The sequence below is a fragment of the Rhinolophus sinicus genome, chromosome 2 (assembly GCF_057876585.1).
Source record: "Rhinolophus sinicus isolate RSI-liver-muscle chromosome 2, RSI-T2T, whole genome shotgun sequence".
Taxonomy (NCBI): Eukaryota; Metazoa; Chordata; class Mammalia; order Chiroptera; family Rhinolophidae; genus Rhinolophus; species Rhinolophus sinicus.
Window position 1 is genome coordinate 74,227,701 of NC_142502.1, and position 21,954 is coordinate 74,249,654.

Here is a 21,954-nt window from a genome sequence, read left to right on the forward strand (position 1 = left end):
TTTTTCACCCATCCATTTATCCATTCATTCATCCATCCATCCATCCGTCCATCCAATAAATATTTACTAACCCCCCGCTATGTGTCACACACCGATCTAAGTGCTGGAGATACATTGGTAAGTGACAAATTTCCTGTACTCAGAATGGAAGTACTCCGTATGGTGTGCGAGCTGTCCAAGGGGCTGATGACTTCTGAGACTGTCTTAGCAGAGGGACTCTACACATATGAAAAGTCATGGAGTCTGGGAAGAAATAACTTAGAGGGCATATGAACTGACTCTGGGAGGACTGAAACACTCCATGGAGCTGGGTTTCAAGGTGGATCAGCTCAACCCCAAGATGCAGATATTGGTGACTGATGCAGAACGGAGGGGCACTGTTCCATTGGGACTGGAGTCTGGTAGGGATACTCATAAGACAATTTTACCTTGGAACCAAAGGATAAGTCTGGGACTCAGCAAAGTGCAACTTTATTCTATTTCCTTTATTCCTACTTTTCCCTGAGAGCTGCATGAAGTCTGATAATGCAAGTGACAAGCAAGTAGACAAGGCACAGAGGAGCGAGTGAGAGGAGCAAAGCTTAGGAAGAGGGCTCCAGAGACAGAGAGTAGTTCACCTGCCTCCTTCCACTAGTACTATTACTGCTCCCCATCCCCTCCCCTTGGCAATGGCAGAGGCCCTGGGGAAATTTGCAACGGGAGACTGGGCTGGCTGGGAGCCGCTTTAAGGAGGAGAATGGCTTGGGTTAGAGTCCTTTCCCATCTGGTGGACCCCTTTTTTTTTTTTTTAACTAAATGTATTGAGTGACAATGGTTAGTAAAATTACCCAGGTTTCAAGTATACAATTCTGTATTACATCATCTATACATCACATTGTGTGTTCACCACCCAGAGTCAGTTCTCCTTTCATCACCATACATTTGACCCTCTTTACCCTCTGGTAACCACTGAACTATTGTCTGTGTCTGTGATTTTTGTTTCTCTATTTGTATTTTTCCTTTGTTGCGTTTAGTTTTATATCCCACATATGAGCACCCTTGAAGATCTAGCTCAACTGTCAGCACATAGTGGAGAATGCAGTGTTTGGTGGGCCAGGCTCTGGAGTCAGCCCGAACTTGTTTTATACCCCAGCTCCATCACGAACTGCACTGTGACCTTTGGCCTGCTGCTTAGCTTCTCCAAGTTGCAGATTTTTGATGTTGAAATAGGAGCCATAAGAGTACTTCACTCATGGGGATATTGTGAGAATTAAACATAATCCCATGGCCTTTTGTATACTAATCAAATAGGTTATTGAAGTTTTTCAATAAAATGATCTGTTTTAATAGATAGGAAGCTCCTTTAAGACAGGGTGAGTTTTCTTTTTCCTTATTTTCATATTCCAAGTACTTAATACCTAGTATGCAACAAAGCCCTTAATAATGTTGCTTAAGTATAATCAGATCATATATCTGAGGCTGGGATTTCCAGAAATCAGATTGCCAGGGTCAGCAAGAAGCCATGAAGACTTACCGTGTTTCCCTGAAAATAAGACCTAGACAGACCATCAGCTCTAATGCGTATTTTGGAGCAAAAATTAATATAATAAAATAAGACCGGGTCTTATACAATGAGAACCGGTCTTATATAATATAAAACTGGGTCTTACAAACAACTGATTAAGTAGGGTAAAATTCAGTCAATTGTTTAAAAAACTTTACACAACGAATATAGTGACAGGTCTCAAATTGCTTTATTCTCCCAAATTTGATATTGAGTTAGCTGTGTTTATTTTGCTTTACAAAGCTGAAACCAGTGCAATCTATAAAAATTTAAGGGCTCTTAAAAGGTAGAGAGTAGATTTCAACAGTTATTTTACTACAAAGCAACATGAATTTGTGCTTACTGAGTATTTTGTGAAAATGATGACTATGAAATATATGAACACACTTTTGGAGAAGAAAAAATATCATGAAATTAAGAAAGCTAATGATTTTTCTTTTAACATGTCCCTTTTAGAGACTCATCTACTACATTTGAAAATATATTTATTCCCTAAGATTCTATTGAAGGTGATTTAATGTCTGCTTGGTTCATTAAGTCAGCCTACTCTAAGGCAAGGTTTTCCAAATCAGTCAGGAGTTTAGAAGGAAAAGATGGAAAGGGGAACCAGATGCTTTGACAATAGACGCAGGAATTCATATTTTGATACGTCACATAAGTTGAAATGATTTGGCAACTGGACAACAGAGTTGTCTCTTTTATCAGCACACTCAAACAGCAGCAGAAAAACAACCTTCCATTTGATTCTTACTGAGATTTATTGTTTTTAATAATGCCACTTTTCAGAAGTATAGTCATGTGCTCACTTAGACAGGCTGACAAAGTGAAAACTTGGATGTGATGCAAAGTACCCTTCAGGCCATAGATTAAGACATATATAGTGCAGTGACAAGTCAAGTCAAACACCCGCAGCAGAAAACAAACCCCAGCCTCCCCTTCCCATGATCTGGCTCCCATTTTGCACCATCGAACCCACAATGGATATCTGGGCAAAACACAGAACACAGATGGCTACTGACTGACATGAAAAGTAAATTTTATTAAACATGTTTACATACATGAGTTGGAAGTTCATTTAAAAGCACAGGGGAGTGTTAAGACAAGTGGTCAAAATAGAAAGATACTACCCAATTATAATTAGTTGATTGTTGGCCACTAAGACAGAACGGAATCTAGTAGAAGTGCACCAATGCTTCAGTTCTTCCTGCTCAGCATGGTGAGTAGTGGTCAGTCTGTGCCCTGTGCAATGATGGGCAGATAATTCTGGCATGTGTAAATAATAATAAATAATTCACTTGGTGCAGGCAGTATGTCTATGGATTAAAACCTAGTGTGTACACAGTGTCTACATGTGTTACAGCCCCACAGTAGGAATCTACACCAAAATATGTATTAGAAGGAATTTGGTCCATACTATATCACGTTTTCCAGAGGGTAAAAAATAAAGTCCATCTATAGACATTTCACCCCAGACTCACTGACTGAGTCTGGCTAAAACCTGCAAAATGTCTATAACAAAAATGGATGGCTTAGATTTCTTGGTTATTTCAGGATAGTAATTAACGAGCAAACTGTACAAGTACATGCAACATACAAGCTGGCCTATGTGGAACTAACATACATTATTAAATAACCTTTTGTTTCTTTTCTTTTTCATTTTTTCTTTTTTTACAAAACGCACATGCGGCTTTGAACAGTTGCAAGTCATGCTGCTCTGTTTGTGTGATCACAAAAGTTGAATGACTCATAAAAGGAGAGAGAACATATCGATGCACCTGGAAAGTCTGCAGTTTGTAGCACACATACAGAATGTCACAAGGAAAGTTCAAGGCCAAGAAAAACTCAGATGAAGGAAATGCAAATTGAAATTTGACTTTATTTCCCCGCCCCCCCAAAAAGTAAGATACTTTGCATTAAAAAAATCAAGCTTTGTGCTTGCATCAATCTCAAAGAAATGTAAACTAAAATTTGATAAAAAACAGTAGTTTAGTGCAGAATATTTCAACTGGAATTTCCAGTGGAATACTGAACAGCTCATACCATGCTCTTTCCAGGGCAGATGGGTGTGTCTACACTGAGACATGGCCGAGAAGCCTGGGCATAGCTGAAAGTGTCTTAGGCTCCAATCCATTTCTAGTCACCATTTTGGGAAGTCAAGAGTGTAGTTTATACACATGAGCATATTCTTTTTGGGTATCAGGAAGAAAAAGGCATTACAAGGAGTGTTTCAAAAGTATGATTACGCAGTAAGTTTTAGCTTCCAGCATTAGTTGCAGAGTGACTTCTTTAAAAGTCTTCCATGCAAAACAAGGGGAAGCATAAATTAATTTTTCAGAATGCAAACAGATATGCTCTTCTTTTGTAAAAGTGATTCTGTGATTATTTTTTTGGAAGATAACTTTTGGTTTTCTGGGTTTCCACACATAAGACTTTGAAGAATTATAAAATAAAACCAGTGAAACCCATCATGGGCCTCATCTTATCTCGCTGTTGAACATTTTGGGGGAATGCTACAGAGACTGCTTCAGCCCTTTTTTTGGTGCTTTTGGAAAAAGGAAGGAAGGGTCTCTGTAAGCATCATGAGGCCTGTCATGACACAGCCTAAAACTCATGTAAATAACAAACACAGTGAAAAAATAAAACAAAACAAATCCAAAACCAACAAATAACACACATAGAAATAAAACACAAAAGAACAAAACTTCTCAAATACCAGGGAAATAACACTGCTTGTGGTTTGCGTAGAAACGTGGAAAATACAACTTTCACAGAGTGAGAGTTTCCAGTTTGTTCAATTTGGGGTGTGTGTGTGTGTGTGTGTGTGTGTAAATTTGAAGTATCCTCCTTTTCATTTTGTTAGAAGCATCAGTGACTCTCACTAGCATGTTGACTTTTACTATAATTTGATAGATTGCCTTGTTCTGTCATATGAAGCCAGGTTTGAGACAACAGTTGGGACACATTATTGAAAAACTACTACAGGCAAAACACAAGTTGATTGTCTGTTTCCAACAATGCTTTTGATCATGAAATATCTGGTTCAGATTATTATCCTGAAAGGTAGAGTGTTATTGGAATGACTCTGGTATAAGTTCACTATGATCGGATGCAAGGAGGCCCAGTTGAACTTTCCAGAGATGATTGGGAAGCCCGGCGGGTTAGGGGTGTGAGTGTGGGATCCACCAGTGATGATGGGGGGAACAATTTGTACCATCCGATTACCATACTGGACAGGTCAAGTTCTTCCAACAAGATCTGAGCCACACCCATAAAGCACTTATGGTCCATTCTGCCATAGTCTCCCCAGACGATCACCTGCAGAGACAGAGAAATGCAACACAGGGTGAACTTCTTTTTCTTTCATATTAGAAGCCTTGAAAGCAACTATTCCGTAAAAGTGGGCCAGGCAGGTTAGGAGAGGAGATGAGTATACCTAACACCAAGGAGGAGGAACAGATTAGAAGGTGCTAACAATAAGGTGCTCAGAGAGACGCTTCACTATAATTTTGGGGTTTGATGGAATGCCAGTAATGTTGCCCTCATCAATGAGGAGTCTTACACACATGAACCATGTTAAATAAATAAATACACACATTTATTCATATTTAAATTCAATATCTTCTTTAGTAACCACTATCTAGTAAGCAATGTACAGGGCGAAAGAGATACAAAAATTATAATCTGTGGAAGCTAGGAGGGAAAAACAACCCAACTCAGTGTACAAGGGAGCACACGGATGATGGAATAGGTATAAAAAGGAGAATATTCATTACATCCCTTTTATATTATGGACTTGTCAGTGAAGGGGTAGGTTGAAAAATCACTGGTGCCTGACAATGCTGTGATTGGATAATTAATAAGTCAGTGAGCTCACTCACAATCTGGGCCAACACCTGCTGGTGACAGGTGAGTATTCCACTACCCTTACACCTAGCTTCTGTTTTCCACCCTTCAGTCATCTGTAAAGGCTCTCAATTGAACTCATTCGCCAGCTTTACATAGGCAGGGGTGGTGAATCTTGCCTTATCAATTTACTGAGTAACTCTGCCAAATTATTTAATCTCCATGGTCCTCAGATGTCATCTTTAACATGGAGATGATAACATTTATTGCACATGTTTAAAAGAGGTTCTGTATATAAGCACCTAACAATGTTTTCCTTTCCTTTCTTCCTTTTTGTATCCCATGTCTAGCACATAGTACCTCCCTGAAAATAAGCCCTAGCCGGACCATCAGCTCTAATGTGTCTTTTGGAGCAAAAATTAATGTAAGACCCAGTCTTATTTTAATATAATATAACACTGAGTCTTATATAATATGATATGATATGATATATGATATGATATGATATGATATGATATGATATGATATGATACAATATAAAGATCAGGTCTTATATTAATTTTTCCTCCAAAAGACGCATTAGCGCTGATGGTCCAGCTAGGTCTTATTTTCGGGGAAACACGGTAATGCTCAATAAACCATTATTAGCATCGTTTGCCTTGATATCTATCTATCTATCTATCTATCTATCTATCTATCTATCTATCTATCAATCATCTGTCTGTCTGTCTGTCTATCTATCTATCTATCTGGAAGAAGGGAGGAGAGGGAAATAGGGCAAAAGTGGAAGGAGAGGATGGACAGAAGGGAAAAGAAAGGGAGAAGGAAAATAAAAATATTGTTTTCCATTAGATCTACCAGATATTTTTAATGCTATACATTATTTGCATTGTAAATTACCATTTTTTTTTCCTACTCAGGGATGCTTACCACATTTTTCCTTACTGAACTTTTACTCTCTTCACGTTTGACCATCTCTTCAGTGTTTACATGGAGAATGTGATATTACAATGTAAAAAGTCAAACTAGTATTACTGACCTGAAGAACTTTACCCTGTGGACTTTCGTCAAAAACCAGGGACTGTTGATACAAAGGATCAAGGGTTTTTCGTGCAATTCTTGTCTTCTTCTTGGCTATGCAGGCCCCATTTTCCAAAAGATATACTTTGACATATGGAGCTAAAGAGAGTTAATTTTAACACATAAGAAGTTAATCCTTTAAGTTAAATTGATTTTATTAGAGAATGCCTCATTAGAGATTTAGAGATGCTTATTGAAAATTTCCCATTGACTATTTAAATCATTTAAAATTCCCAGGGCTCCATAAACTCTATTCCTTAACACTCATACATTTCCACTACTGCCATTTTCCTCATTTCAATGAAATGTATGCAAACTTATCATAAGACTCTACCTTACTTGGGGTATAGCTGGAATTACAATTCAGGTTTATATTTTAAAGGTTTATATTGTGATTAGAACTTTTTTCTTTTGCATTTGTAAATAAAAGTACAGAAAAAAAACAACAACTCACACAAGCGAAGAAGCAATCATAACAAAACTTTTCATAATAGTATGACAATACTCCTAACACTTTCTGACAGAATAGTTGTGCAAGAATCTATTCATATAGAATCAAAGAACACAGAAAAGATGCCTTTTAAATCAATCAGATGATACACAACAGAGTATGTAAAATTCCAATGCAGCAAATGTTTTGAGTTTTTGCCCATGTGAGATTTTCTTGTCCAAACATTTTTCCTTACCAGGTGTAGATTTGGAACCAGGTTTTTGTGTTAGGCTTCGTGCTCTAATGACTTCAACTTCTAATTGGCCCTTTTTATCCTCCATTCCAATTTGTATATCACCTGCAAGTGGAGAGGAAGCAAAATGTTTCAGTTCCTTTTGCAGTTATGTGCAGTTAAAAAAAAATAGAGGTCCATAACAGACTCCAAATTATGATCCTCATGATCTTGATAAAAAAAAAAAAGTAAGATTTAGAGCCTCCCAACCCCACTCTTCTCTCCCTGACTCCAAATCAGGTTTTGAAATGTTTCTCTTCATTTTTCTGGTACTAATCCATCTTATGAGAGAGTCCCATATTAATTTATAAGTCGCTTAACTATAACAATACTGAAGTATTTAAGTGACTCTTATACTCTTAATGATATTTCTTATCCTTTATGTCATCTAGTATACAATACTTCTTAACAAAAACATACAATTATTTGTACTTCCATTATCTAGAGAAACCACCATTAATGTTTTGGTGAATATCCTAGCAATCTCATAAGTACTTGTCTTCTTTCCTCTCTCCTTCCCTGCCTCCCATCCTTCCTTCCTTTCTTCTTATCTATTATCTACTATGACCACACATCCTCAATTTATTGAGTGTATGGACCGCTAAACAGGCATGTCATTATCTATTTAACCACATCCCTGTTGATGGAAATATAGATTATCTACATTGCTGCTATTATAAACAGCACTCTAATGGACAGCTTTATAAATAATTTTTGTACACTTGGTCAATTATTTCTCAAGCATATATTTCCAGATTTTTAACAAATGGGTCTAATTGAATGGACATTCAAAAATTCCATGCATATTGCCAAATAGCCTTCAAAAGGCTGTGCCAGTTTGCACTATTACCCTAAGTCTTACAACCCATGAACAGTGGTATTAGCAATATGTCTAATTTTTGCCGCTCTGATGATTAAAAAGCTATAATGTGCATTTCCTTGATTATTAGAAAAGCTGAACATATTTCTAAGTATTTTCAATTTGCATTCCTTCTCTTATGTCTTTCCTGTCCATGTCCTTTACCTATTTTTCACTAAGATTTTCATTCTTTTTCTGATGGATGTGATGCTTTACCTTTGAAAATGTTAAATGTAATTATTTCCAAGTTATTTTTAGTTAGTTGAATCATCTCCGTTTTTCAGTTCTGAATTCCCTTTGTCAGTTGATCAACTTTGTACTTCTGGATTGTTATTAGTCTTGTAATTCTGTTATAGACCTCAGCTCCTAAAGGTCTCTTAGTCTTTGATTTTTGCTTTTGTTTTAATCAGATACACACATCATCTAGAGTCAAACTGTTCTATAAGGCTTATTGATATAAAAGATTCCCAATCTCCCTCTCTCTCAACTTCTTGCCTTCTAAGTTATAAAAACAGAAAAAGTCACTGTTTTCATAATTTTCAATATTTTTATCTGATTTATTTTTTACTTTTTGGCATTTGCCTCCCTATCTCTAAATATTATACTTATCAGATATTTTCCTACATTTTCAGTTTTAGATATTATTATTCACTTCCAATTTTGATGTTTCTCACTGCTTTCCTATCCCTACATATATTTGACAATTTCTGTCATCCCATTCTCTCACTATTAATATTCATATTATTATGATTATGCAACGTTATTTATAGCTGAGTGAACTGGAATACTAGGATTACTTCTCATTTCATAGACAGCTCTTCCTTTTCCCTATACTTAATAGGTGTCTTTAAAAAAGCATTTGCTTACATATTTATGTACATGTCACTAATTTAACCTCTTACTCTCTCCTGGCTGTTCACCTCTTCTGTAAAATCAAATGCATTAGGTATTCTATAGATTTTAAATCTTATAAAATCTGACATGCTACAATTTGGACAAATTGCTTCAAAATCTGGCTGCAGCGGCTATCTTTAGACGTTCCTTTGTTAGACTATCTTCTTGGGTATCCAACCATTTCTCTCTTGTGTTGAAGCATTTACTGACTGGATCTCACCTTCTCATTTTAGTTCACAATTTTTAAAGTTCGCTTAGTTCATTTTGTGGAAGTATATCCTCCAATAGCTTTCTGAGCAATGTTGAGTATGAGGAAAATGTTTTGAGATCTTTCTTGTCTGAGTATGTATTTAGCTTAGCTCTAAACTTACTTGAAAATTTGATGGGCTATTGTACTCTATGTTGGCAATCAACTGTTACTCAGAATTTTGAAGGTAATACTCAGTAGTCTCCTGGTTTCCAGTATTATAATTGAAGAGTCCAATAAGAATCTTATTTTTGATAGTTTTGTATAGAATTATAGTTTTGTAATAGCATTTTTTTAGAATTATAGTTTTGTAATAGATAGTTTTGTAATAGCATTTTAGAAAATAGCATTTTCTATTAATTTCTGGTATGAAATTTCATGATGACGTGCCTTCGTGTTGACTTATTTTCATGCATTTTGCTGAATACACCATGGGTCCTTTCAAACTGGCATCTAATGTTCTTCAGGAAATATCTATTGCACACGCTACATATAATTTTCTCGATTTGTCATCGGTCTTTTAACTTCATTTAGGGTGCATTTTGCTAGCAGAAGTTTTTGATTTATCTAGGTTTGGTTTGATCTTGTGGAAGTTTTTCTATACTCTTGTGGAAGAGTATAGAAACATTACCTTAAGTGTTTTTCAGTATTTTCTAGTGTCTCTCTCTCCACCCCGTTTCTCTTTTACAATTGAGTATAAAACATTTTTTTAAGTTCTGAAGTAGAGAGGCAATTTCATGTTTTTTTGTATAATTAAATATTTATGCCAACATCCTTTACTGAATAACCCTTCATTTTTTCCCCATATATTTCACAAAATGCTACCTTTATGCTTTATTTGGATCTATTGTAGACTACCTTGACAGAGGTTTTCTGATAATTCAGAGATTTATGACTAACTATTCATTTGCATAATGTCTCAAGTTAGAAAAATGTATTAGAAATTAGAACAGTCATTTGAAACCAGCAACACCCTAGGTAAAATGTTACTTCTCACTTGCATGACTATTATGTTACTTTAAGTGACCTGGTTGACCATGAAATATCAGTTTTTCTGTAGAAAAAAATTGTTCTTACCCATTGCGGGGGTGGCGAGGGTTTGACGGCCAACAAGCTGGGCTGGTCCCAGTCCATCAAGAAAATCACTGAATTGACTGTCTGCTCCCAGTCGCACTCCAGGAAATATTAAGCTATTAGCAAAAGGACAAAAATCAAAACATTAGGTCTCCGAGAATTCTTTTCTTTAGTTTCCATTTGACTACTAATTCTGATCATGAATCATAAACACTACTTAGGCAATCGGTTTACTTACTGATTTTTTTGCATTGCCCTTGAACCAAACATATGAAGTTCAGTATTGATTGAGAAAAGATCAAAACTCTCATTATAACAGCTGATGTTCTATTCAGGAGGACTCAGTTATAGTTTTTCATATACTAAGCTTTCTGGACACTTACATATAAAAAACCCTACATAAATATATCCCTGACACAAAATACAAGATTTAAATTTTTATATCATGATCTTTACATAAATAATGGGTCATGAACATTAATATAAATGCTGAATTAAAAATGTCTGATCATTTCTTAAATAAATATTATAGCATAGTAAAAGTTCTTATTTACAAATAAAAATGTTTAATTTACTCATTTTTAAATGAATTAAAATTTTATATTAGCTGAGATTTTTCTTTAGTTCGAATGGATTAAAATATGTCTATTTCTTACTACACCATGACAGACTGAATTCCTTGGGCTCTAAGCTCCACCAGAGCAGTGATTATGCTCTTCTTGTTTATTGATGTATCCCGTGTAACATGAACCAGGCCTTTTAGGTAGATGGACTTCCATGAATATTTTCTGAATAAGCAAATTTCCATAGGGATTTATTGTTTCCAGTATGCTTCCACACATATTATTTCTTCATAATCAAGGGAATTAGACAGGGTACATATTATTATCCCATTCAGAGACTATGATAATAAATCTATGAGAGGTTAAGGGGCTTCTCCACAGTGGAGATAAATATTACTTGATTTATTTTTAAATCAGAAAATAGTGTCTCCAGTCTTTCATTTGCACACTGCTTTACAATATTTCACCAAGTATTAGTATCTTGTCAGCAAGTTTATCTCCATAACTTTTCTTCCTGCTGATTTTTGTTCTTAGCTGTATCTTGCTGGGAGCAGACATCCCAATCATTTGATCAAATGAACGAACTTACTAGTTTTAGGAATGGGAAAGTATATCATGAATATGAACTTGGCATAATTTTATTTTATTTTTGAAAATAGAGAAATTTCAGTAAAATAAATTATTAATACTTGATCGGTATGAGATATTTAAGTGGTGATAAATGAATAATTATGAAAAATCTGTACATGGTCATCCCCCAGGAACACACTGTAGAATAATAATTACTAATTTGTAAGATCTATCACCTCAGTAAAAGTTTAGTTTTCCAGGAAAATTCTCAAGCATAGGAAAATGCAGGTTTTGGGTAGAATCTATATGAAATGGTAAAAAATCCAAGGAAGCAAAACGAAAGTCTAGTTATATTTCTTCCAAATTAATTTCAGAATCAACTAAACCTCTATCAGAAAAAATAACGGGAAAGATCCTGGGCTTTTATCCTAAGGTAAAAATGAGTTGGTAGTGTTTCAGAAACAAGAAAATTTAAGTTGCTATTATGAGAGTGATAGACTTAAACAGTTAGCCCAAAATAGTTTGGAGAAAAGTAGGAATATGGAAAATTAGTTCCGCACTTCTAAATTTTAATTCAGATTTTGGCTAGTGGGACAGACAATGAGTTTTCCATATGAAAGAATTCATTAACTGTGACATTTCTAAAATAAACATCCACTACGGACTATTCTGAGCTTTTCTGGGTGATGGAAACCAGTTTTTCCACGTGAACGCAGCATTTCTTCATTCCTTTGAAAGATCGAAGTGACCAGGTGCACAAGTATGTCCGTCTGTATGTAGCATAAGAGGTCAGGCTGTTTTAAGATTGACGGTTGAACATCTAGTTAAGTGAAGAAGCTGCACCTTAACCCTTGGTAGATTTGTTATTTTACTGATGACTACGTAATCCATTGTTCTAAAGCCATACAGATGTGCTGACATTACTTACTTTCCCTCGGAGCTATAACTGTTGATGCTGCCGTCAGTAGACTCTCGACTCGGTTGCCTTACCATCTTCCTCATTTCGGCTGCCATTCCGGTCTCTGTGCTTCTCTGTATGGTACTTTTCAACTTTTTGTGGCCCGACTCTGACAGGAGAGAATAAAAGAAACTCTAAGTTGTGTTTAGACAGTTTCCCCCTGAATATCAATTGATTCTGCAAACACAATAGTTAATTATGCAAATAACTAAAAGCTTATCAGAAAAGTAGTGTCTAAGAGAAAATTTGATTAATTAAATATCTTTCCCAAAGTGTGCTTGGCCAAGAGGGGTAGCAGTGATGTAGCCCATCGCCCAGGTCCAGAGACTGCCTGAATCTCAACGAACCCAAATGAACTCATTGTATTACTGCTGCAGAAGTTGTCAACTTCAGTGAAAAACTGGATTTGGCACTGAACTGCTTTATGAAAAGATAAGGCTGAACAACCTAATGGGTTTCTCCTAATCTGGAATGCTCCAAATGTGTGGGAACAGACCTCCATGAGTGGGCCTTGTCCTTTAAAGGAGAAGAGGCACTTGGATCTAAGCACAAAAAATACCAGTGTGAGTACTGCCACGTATCAGCAATCCTCCTAAAGAGGAACAGCATTTTCTTTAATGATTTTCGCAACACTTTCACGTACACAATCTCATTGAAGATGGCATACAGGTTACCTACATAGGTAGAATAGGTACTATCTTTATTATTATTATTATTATTTTTTTTTTTTTTTAGATTTTGTTGTTGTTTTTCAAGTTTATTTTAGGTACTATCTTAATTCCAAGGCTTCACATCTATCTCATGGCCTTTTGACTCAGCTGTGTGATGTTTGACAGTTCGGGGGTGTCTCTTTATGCAGTAAATTATCCTGGCGGATCATTTTCTTGATACACTCTAACTTCACAGCAACTTCTCTGAGCCCCTTTAAAATACATTAACCAGCATTCTATTCACAGCATGGAGATGAAATTGTAAAACATTTGATTAGGCCATTATCAAAAGGTTAGACAAACTGTTAGGCATTTAATACCTTTTGTATTTCAATTTTTAACATATCATTTAATACCCATTGATATATGAAAAAATGTTCTATATACATAATTACATAAACTACGCATATGTGAATACACGCATAAACTTTTCAATCTTCATAAAATCTCTGTGAAGGAGGTAATTAAAACATTGCTAAATAAGCCATATGAAAGACTGCGTGTTTTGGTCCTTGCAATCTTTTTGTAAATGGTCTAATAAAAGATATAACTGGTTACACCATATGGACTTAATACTGAATATTTGCTACACAACAGCCATGGGGATTCCTTAAAACCACAAATTTGAATATGACACTTTCTTGCTCAAGAGCCTGTGATGGTTTATCATCAAAATTAAAAAAAATCCAAAGTTGTTATCATGGCCCATAAAATGTCAGCTAAAACTCAGGCGACCTCTCAGATCTCACCCTCGATACCTCATCCAACACGATTATTGCTGTTGCACAAAGTCTTCTTTGAATTTTCTTGTACATTCCAAGCATGTGATTCAGGCCCTGTTTCCTCACTGCTTGTCCCTTATGGTTTTCTTGCTTTGCTCTCTCATGTTATTCAGGCTCCATGCCAATTCCACCTCCTCAGAGAGGCTTTTTCTGATCCTCATCACTCTTTATCCCGTTGCCAGGCTTTATATTCTTCATAGCACTGCTCCATTTGCCATTACACCTCTATTTGTTTACCAGTATGCTTTACTTCCCCAACTAGAATTTATTCCTACAGGGGGAAGGATGTTGTGAATATTGCTTCCTGCCATTCCTAGTATCTAACACAGTGCTATAAAGTTGATAACAGGATCGACCCACACATAACAATGTGCAATTTTATCATTGCATTTAATACAATTGTAATAAAAACATCTGTTTATTCTTTTTCATGATTGTACCGTCCCACTGTATGGTTACATGGTATCATAATTCAACCATCTCTACTGAGCATTTGGGATGTTTTCAGTTGTTATAAGAGAGCTTTTATAGAATAAATTTCTAGAAGTTGAAATGCTAGTGAAAGGGTAGGAATCTGTTTCATTTTAACAGCATTTCTAAATTGTCCTTTACAAACATTGTAGCTATTTGTACTCCTCCCAACATTCATGGGCTGTACCCCTTTGCCCCCTAAGGCACAGAGCTTCTCTGCCTTCCCCGTTCTGGTCTTGGTCTTCCTCACCTGACTTCTCATTGTAGAATCTGGACACTTACTGAAGGCAGGGACTTCATTTATGCCATTCTGAGTGCTGCTTAGTTTAGATCTGGCATTTATTTACTTGTATACCGCGCCTCTTCCTTAGATGCGGGTCCTCTATGAAGTCATGGTGGCAGAGCAAACATGTCATTCATGCACACATATTGGCTAGATCCCACTTGAGGGGTAGGGGCAAGCCCCAAGGGTATATTACCAAAGTGAGCCAAGGAGAGCTGTGAGCTATGTTTGTTTACCGAAGGCAGGATGAGGCAATAAGGCGAGGTGGAACACCAAATTCTTATTAAAAATAATGTGGGTCATAGTTAGAAAAAATCTGGGCAAACTTTCAATCTAAAGGATGAGGTGATGCTGAAAACTGGAAGAGGACCAGAAGCAAGGAGATTCAGGTTGGAGATTCAGACTGAACTTGTTCATTCAGCTTTTCATTTACTTTTTCATCCATCCATCCATCCAACAAACAAACATTTACTAAGCCCCTACTATGTGTCACACACTCTTCTAGGTGCTGGGGATGTACTGATAAATGACAAATTTCGTGCTATCCTGTAGCTTACATTCTAGTGTGTGTATACAAGAAAGGCAATGCACAAATAAACAAATATATACTATGCCTGCTACCATAATAAATGTGATGGAAAAAAATTAGGCAAGGTAAGGGGAATAGAGAGTGACGGGAAGAGCAGTAAAAAAGGAGTCAGGGTCTCATTAAACAGTAGTATAGATGAAGTGAGAACACAGGCCATGAGGGAACAGGACGCTGCCACCCACGGATGGATTAGTCCTGGTGATTGTGGTGGGGAGGCTGTGATGCTGCTCAGGAGGGGCTGTTGTTCTGTCTGTAGCACCTCGCTCTCCAGGTTTCCTCTGCAGTCTTTCCAATGTTGTTGCTTACTCTCTCCAAGAGGCTCTGTTGCCGTAGGTCTTAGGGCTGTGTGTACACCTGGCCATCCAGGTGACAATGGACAGTAGGCTGTCAAGACCTGATTTCTCTGCGTTTCCCAACACAGGTTTCACATGGCTATCATTCATTGCATATTTGCTCAATGAATGAAAAGAAAAAATGTAGAAGTGAAGAGTCTCTTAATTTGTTTTGAAAATTGGAATATCAAGTTTTCTTAAAGAAGGGTATATCTACAGGGTGTGCCCATCATTCTTAGAGCAGTTTCAAACCTTAACAGCATCCAGAATGTAAATGCTACACACTTTGGAAAAGCATCATTTGAAAGGCTGGTTACTGAACTTTCTTTTATACTTATTTAATTTTGTGCATTTGGATAACACATTTTTAATTTTAAAGTTCTTGTTCTAGTCCTTCTCAAGATGGCAACACGGACTGATTTACCTCTTATCTTTGTTATTCATGTTAATAAATATTCAATGCAAAGAGCTTTGGTGGACTAAACAATATTATAACAGCCCAGGTAAAAGCTGAATAAACAAACAGTTCCTGCAATAAATCTGTCTCACTTAAATCCATTAGGGCTCTAGTATTATTTGGAATGCAATGATTGGAAGGAATGTTGTTTTGTAGAGGTGGAAACTGTAAATTTGAATAAATACAATTCATGCAACAAATATTTGTTCAGCACTTACTCTGAGCCCAGCCTTTTTTAGATGCTGATAACATAGCAATGAACATAACAGACAGAAACCCCTGCCCGAATGGAGCTTACATTCTAGTAAATATAATGATTTGCTCAACATCACCTAGTTAGCAGCAGAAACTGGATTAGAAACTTCATTTTCTGAATCTCAGTCTTGTGATCATTCTAGTATACTATAGTTTAGGAAAATACAAAGTCTGATCTTATTTTTTTAACAGATAGAATAATGATTTAGCTACACAGATATTTTCATGTATACATTCTTATACAAGCTTACAAGTTCATTTGAAAACTGTTAAAATCACATATATTCTATACAAGTACAAATGTATATATTAATAGTTACCGTATGTGTGTACATATGCTGTAAATGTAGCATAAATGTTACACATATTTTTTAAATGTCAATACAATGCATCAAACCCTTAAATATTAGAAAATACTATTATGTTTATTCAGGATACCACCATTATTTAATAATTATTTGTCTCCATCGAAGAATCATTAACCTGATTAAGAGATGAAGTCTATTATCAAATTATGATATGAGACCTCTGCCTTGAAACCACTGTCATAAATATTATACAAAGAACAAAGGGATTATAAAATTACTGTATTTTAATATTCTATGTTCACAAACACATGAAAAATTAGTAAAATACATTTGAGGGCAATATTTACTTCGGAAGAACAAACTTTCTCTCACAGAATGTTCCAAAATGTATCATAGTTACATATGAACTTTTTGTGTCTTTTCCTATTTGGAGGTGCCTGCTATATTTAGAAATACCCTGCTGACTCATTAATCCATTTTGTAAATACTCATTAAGCACCAAATACCTGTAATCTAATAGGCATCATTCTAGGTGTTGGAGCTACAACAGTAATGAGACAGGATAGTGCATACAATAAACAACTAAAACACATTTTAACATAAGTTTTAGATATTGGTAATCATCATGGAAAAAAGAAAGCGTAAGAGACTGTCTCAATAGAGTGAGTTACTCTTGATCAGCTGGGCATGGAAGGCCACTGATCTGAGAATGTGAAAAAGGAGTCAGTCATACAAAGATCTGAGGGAAAGATGCCGCAGGGAGCATCTCTCAGGTACAGGACCCTGAGGAGTGACTGTCCTTCCTCGGCTTGTCTGAGAAAGCTATGGAAGGCTGAAGTCAGGTGGACAAGGAGAGAGAAGGTGGAGCGGAAGAGGTGGAAGGACCCGGTTGGGTCGGTGCTGCTGGAAAGTGGCCCGGATTTTATACCAAGTGTGATGGGAGGCCACAGGGTAGGGTCATGATCTGATTTACTGTTTCGACGGATCATTCTAGCTGTTGTGTGGAGAATGAACTGTAGGAGCTACAAGTGGGGAGAAGAACTGGAAAGCTAGATCTCTACCTAAGAAGAGACAAACAGTGGCTTAGGTTAGGTTAGGCTAGGGAAGTAGCAGTGGAGATAAGGGAGGAACTGGGCTTTGAGTATATTTTGAAGTGGAGCTGACATTGCTCTATTAGATATACAAGTGGTTCAGAAAAAAGAAGGAACGATTGACTTTTGTGTTTTTAGTTAGGACAGCTAGTTGAATGATAGTGTCATTTACTGGAGAGGGAGAGGAACTCATTGTGAGTGGTGCAAATTATGAGTCCTCTTTTGGATGTAGAGGAGCTTCCTAAATAGCCACATGGAGAGTAAAGTAGGAAGAGTTTGCATGATTCAGGACCAGGAGGGATAGGTCAGGACCAGGAATAGGTAGACAGATAGACAGACAGACAGATAGACAGACACAACATACTGTCAAGCAGATAAAAAGAGTACATGGAATGGAGCCTAGGATATTTCCATATTTAGAGGTCCAGAAGAAAACGAAGACTGTTAAGGAAGACCTTTTAAGGTATGGGGGAAAACAGGTTAAGTGTCATGGTGCGGAAGAATAAAGCGTTTCAAAAGTAAAAGTATTAAGTGTTGATTATTACCTAGAATTTCAGTAAGGAACAGATAGAGACGTGATGACTCTCCTTGGCTCCATGGACACGAGTGATGTCAAGAGAAGTAGATGCAATGAGTCACAGGGCTGGGAGCCTGAAGGAATGACCAGTAAGTAGAGACACCTCCTATGACTATTTTCAAAGGTTTGTTATGATGGAGACGTAGTATTTGGAGAGTCACATAGCACGAGGGGAGCTTGTTTATGTTTATGTTTTATGTGTGGAATAAGAACTTGTTTCCATGCAGATAGGAATGATTAACTAAATCACAGGCAAAAAACACATTTTTAGGTTAATTGTTGGTTGGAGAGGTAGATAAACATAGATAATGTTCAAGAAATCATCTTTCAATCAAAGCAGTCTCTAATGCCAAATGAACAGTTAATTCCATAAATTAATTGGAGAAAATCAGTAAAAAAAAATATCACGTAGTTGATTAAACAATTCGGGTCCAAAAGATAAATGCAATAATGTCCTATTAACTCACAAAGAAAAAAAAAATATAGAGTAACTGCAACCTTTTGGTTATCCTGAAAGTAACACCTAAGATCAGATACAATTTACTTTTTTATATGTACAGTGAAACATCCAATTATTTTTACAAAGGAAAGTTGTGGATAATATGTTTTGTTCATTCATTCCCTTATTTATTTATTCAACAAACAATGCTGAGTGCGTTGGGCCCAGGACTGTACACGTGTGTGGGGAAGAAAGAGGCCCTGAAGCAACCATCTCACGGTCTAGTAAGAAAGACTGACGCGCTTAGCTGTGATTCAGTGTAGTGCAACACACAGGATTTTATATGTATTTAGCTTTAGGTATTTATGTTATGTAAATTCCATAATATGGAAAGAGGAAAAGAAGGGAAGAGACAACAATTTAAAGTGAGTGTGAGTCTGTTGTTGGTTATGTCACTAAATGAGCATGAAGCTGGTGGGATCAGGAGGTGAGAAATGCCAATCGTCTTTCCCTTACTTTGTTTCAGTTCCTGAAAATAATTCTGGTGTTTATGATGATCTCTAAAGTAGACTGCCTAATAAAAAACAAAACAAACAATTGCTTCATCTGGTGTTCAAACAAAGCAGCAGCAACATAGTTAAACTAATGGTATTGGGCATACAGTCGATGGATTGGTATATGAGGGATTTTCAAAGAAAATTTTAACTCTGTGCAGATGGTGAAGGGGGATTTGTATTTCAGGGCAGGAGAGCAGCGTACTTAAAGGTTCTGAAATGATAAGGAGCGTGGCCTCCTGAGAGAACTCCATTTTCAGAATGACCAGAGTTCAGGTGAGTGAAGATAGTGAGACCGGAAGCTAGAAAAGTAAGCAGAGTGGGACCACACAGGACTGTCATGCAAGGTTCTCAAGGTGCAGGATTACATATCATTTGGGTGGCTTTTGTTTTATTGTTAATGTTCTCCTTACTGGTCTCAAGGGATTGGTCTGCCCAATACCAATCCTATTCATGTAAAGTTGTGTTTAATTTGCATTATATATAATTTTATACAGCAATATTGTCATAGATCTCCAAGAATAATTCTTTAAGAGAAAATATCCAGCAGTCCTCCTTTGTTGATGTCAGATGCTTCTAGTGTTGTGGTAACCAAATAGCTGGGAATTTTTATTAGGTAGTCTAGTCCAATAGTGCCACAATTTTTTTTTTAAAACAAATAAACAAAAATGTTCCTTTTGTACTGTGCCAAAGTTTTTAAATAGATTTCATCCCAAGCCAGATAAGTACAACTTGTAAAAATTTCACACGTCAAAAGATTATTTTCAGAACACTGTATGAGGGCTCTTTGACTTTTATGGTTTCCCTCATTTATTCTCCAGGTTAATCCTACAAGCCATAAAGTCTACTATTGCCCTTTCCTCTTCCTATTTTCCAGATTTATAAGGAAAGAAATATAGTGGTTTAACAAGCTAAAAGTAGTATCATTCAGAATATTTTTTGTGAGATGGATGGAATAAAGTCCCTTGATGATACTTTAAGAATACTTCAAATCTTTTCCAGTGATGTAGTTCTCCTCTCCTGCAACTCCAAAGAGGTAAAAGAGTTTCTTTAAGTTCCCCACAGATTCAACTTTAGAAAAAGGATTCATCTGTGCTGAACACTGACCTTTAGTTTTTCAGCCCTTCTGTGGCTAATGGTTATTCTCTAGGAAGAAGTCTGGTATTGTTACAAGCGACTGTAATACGTGCCTGTCGTTATCTGTTCAGTTCATCAATCACACTCGATATTTTCAGGAAAATTTTGCTAATTTAACATCAATGTTCCCTCTTGCCCAGATGGTGAAAATGTAAGCAATAGCAAGTTCAAGATGGTCTTTTAAATAATCTGCATATCAAACTTCATAAGGTTGCCAAAAAATTTTAGGTAAAAAGGTTTACGGTCACTGAAAATAACACACCACCTGGACTGCAGCCTATTTTGGCCAAAGTGATAAGGGAGGGGGAAAATTCAAATGCTGAACTTCTTACTTCTGCAAATTGTTTGATTTCACAGCCTCACTGTTTCAAAGTATGTTCATGTCATGGACTGGATTGTGTCCCCCCAAATTCATGGGTTGAAGTTCTAACCCCCAGTACCTCATAACACGACTGCATTTGGAGACAGGGCTTTTAAGGTGGCAATTAAGTTAAAGCAAGGCTGCTAGGGAGACCCTAATCGTATCTGACGGGTGTCCTCAGAAGAAGAGGAGATGAGGACACACAGACAGACCACCACGTGAAGAGGCGGCCAGAGCGTGGCCATCTGCAAGCCAAGGACAGAGGCCTCAGAGGGAACCAAACCTGCCTTCTCCTTGTGCTTGGACTTTCAGCCTCTAGAATACGAGGATATACATTTCTGTTATCCAAACCATCCATCTGTGGTGTTTTGTAATGGCAGCCCTGGCAAACTAAGACATCCAGGGAGTGGATACTGTTATTTTAAACTCTAAAGTCATCTTCCTATTTAATAAATGTGATGATTTAAATGCATTTTAAAGCACCTGGAGATAATCACCTATGATATGGTCTGAGGATGAGCTAGGTTAAGCCCCAAACACTAGGATGGACTTGTCTCAGGTTGCCTTGATTAAAAAGTGGTCTGAAGCCTGACATGAATATCCCTGAATCATTTATTAACATGAATATACTTAAGTCATTTATTAATAATTCTTAATGTTAAAAAAAATAAGGGCTCGGAGTTGTTTGCCAGGGGTAGTAAATATATCACATTTAGATCAAATCTGTTTGTTTTTTTAAAAATCTTCTTTGGTCTAAATTAATACCTTAGATGAAGCTGGGTTTCCTTTATTAAGTCTAAACCTAGACTATCTCCTTACAATCTGCCATCCTGATTACAAAAATAAAACAATACTTCATGCTTTTCGAAACCCAGAGAAAAGCAAATGTTTTATTACATGTTTCATGTTTTCTTTTTCTTTTTTTAAACTCAAGGTATTACTCTCTAGGGAATCCTTCCTGCCACCCAATTTCAGAAAGCAGTCTAATACTCCAAAGTGTGGCTGGACAGGAATTGGTCAGAGGGGCAGCTCTGGAATCAGAACGTCTGGATTCAGTGACTAGTTCTAAGCTCTCCCACTTACTAATTCTGTGCATGCAGGCAGCTTACGCTAGTAGCCTCTGTATGTCTCACTTTCCTCATCGATGAAATGGGAGGATAACAGTACCTCACTCAGAGGATTATTTAGAGGAGTAAATGAGGTAATCCATGTAAAACACTCAGTACATACCCAGCACCTATGTAAGGTTATCTAT

The 21,954-nt window shown here is 36.7% G+C and overlaps 1 protein-coding gene across 50 annotated transcripts in view; it reads right to left on the bottom strand.

Annotated features, from left to right (window-relative positions):
* Positions 1-2,562: 2,562 nt before the first annotated feature.
* Positions 2,563-21,954, bottom strand: part of RIMS1 (regulating synaptic membrane exocytosis 1) — a 448,418-nt gene continuing 429,026 nt past the window's right edge. For all 50 annotated transcript variants that reach the window (XM_088795626.1, XM_088795625.1, XM_088795622.1 and 47 more), the window contains 5 exons: positions 12,324-12,462; positions 10,266-10,378; positions 7,153-7,254; positions 6,426-6,565; positions 2,563-4,858 (listed from right to left, as the gene is read on the bottom strand). In XM_088795626.1, the coding sequence (XP_088651752.1) occupies positions 4,640-4,858; positions 6,426-6,565; positions 7,153-7,254; positions 10,266-10,378; positions 12,324-12,462 (713 nt within the window). In that variant the 3' untranslated portion in view covers positions 2,563-4,639. The remainder of the gene's footprint in view (positions 4,859-6,425; positions 6,566-7,152; positions 7,255-10,265; positions 10,379-12,323; positions 12,463-21,954) is intronic.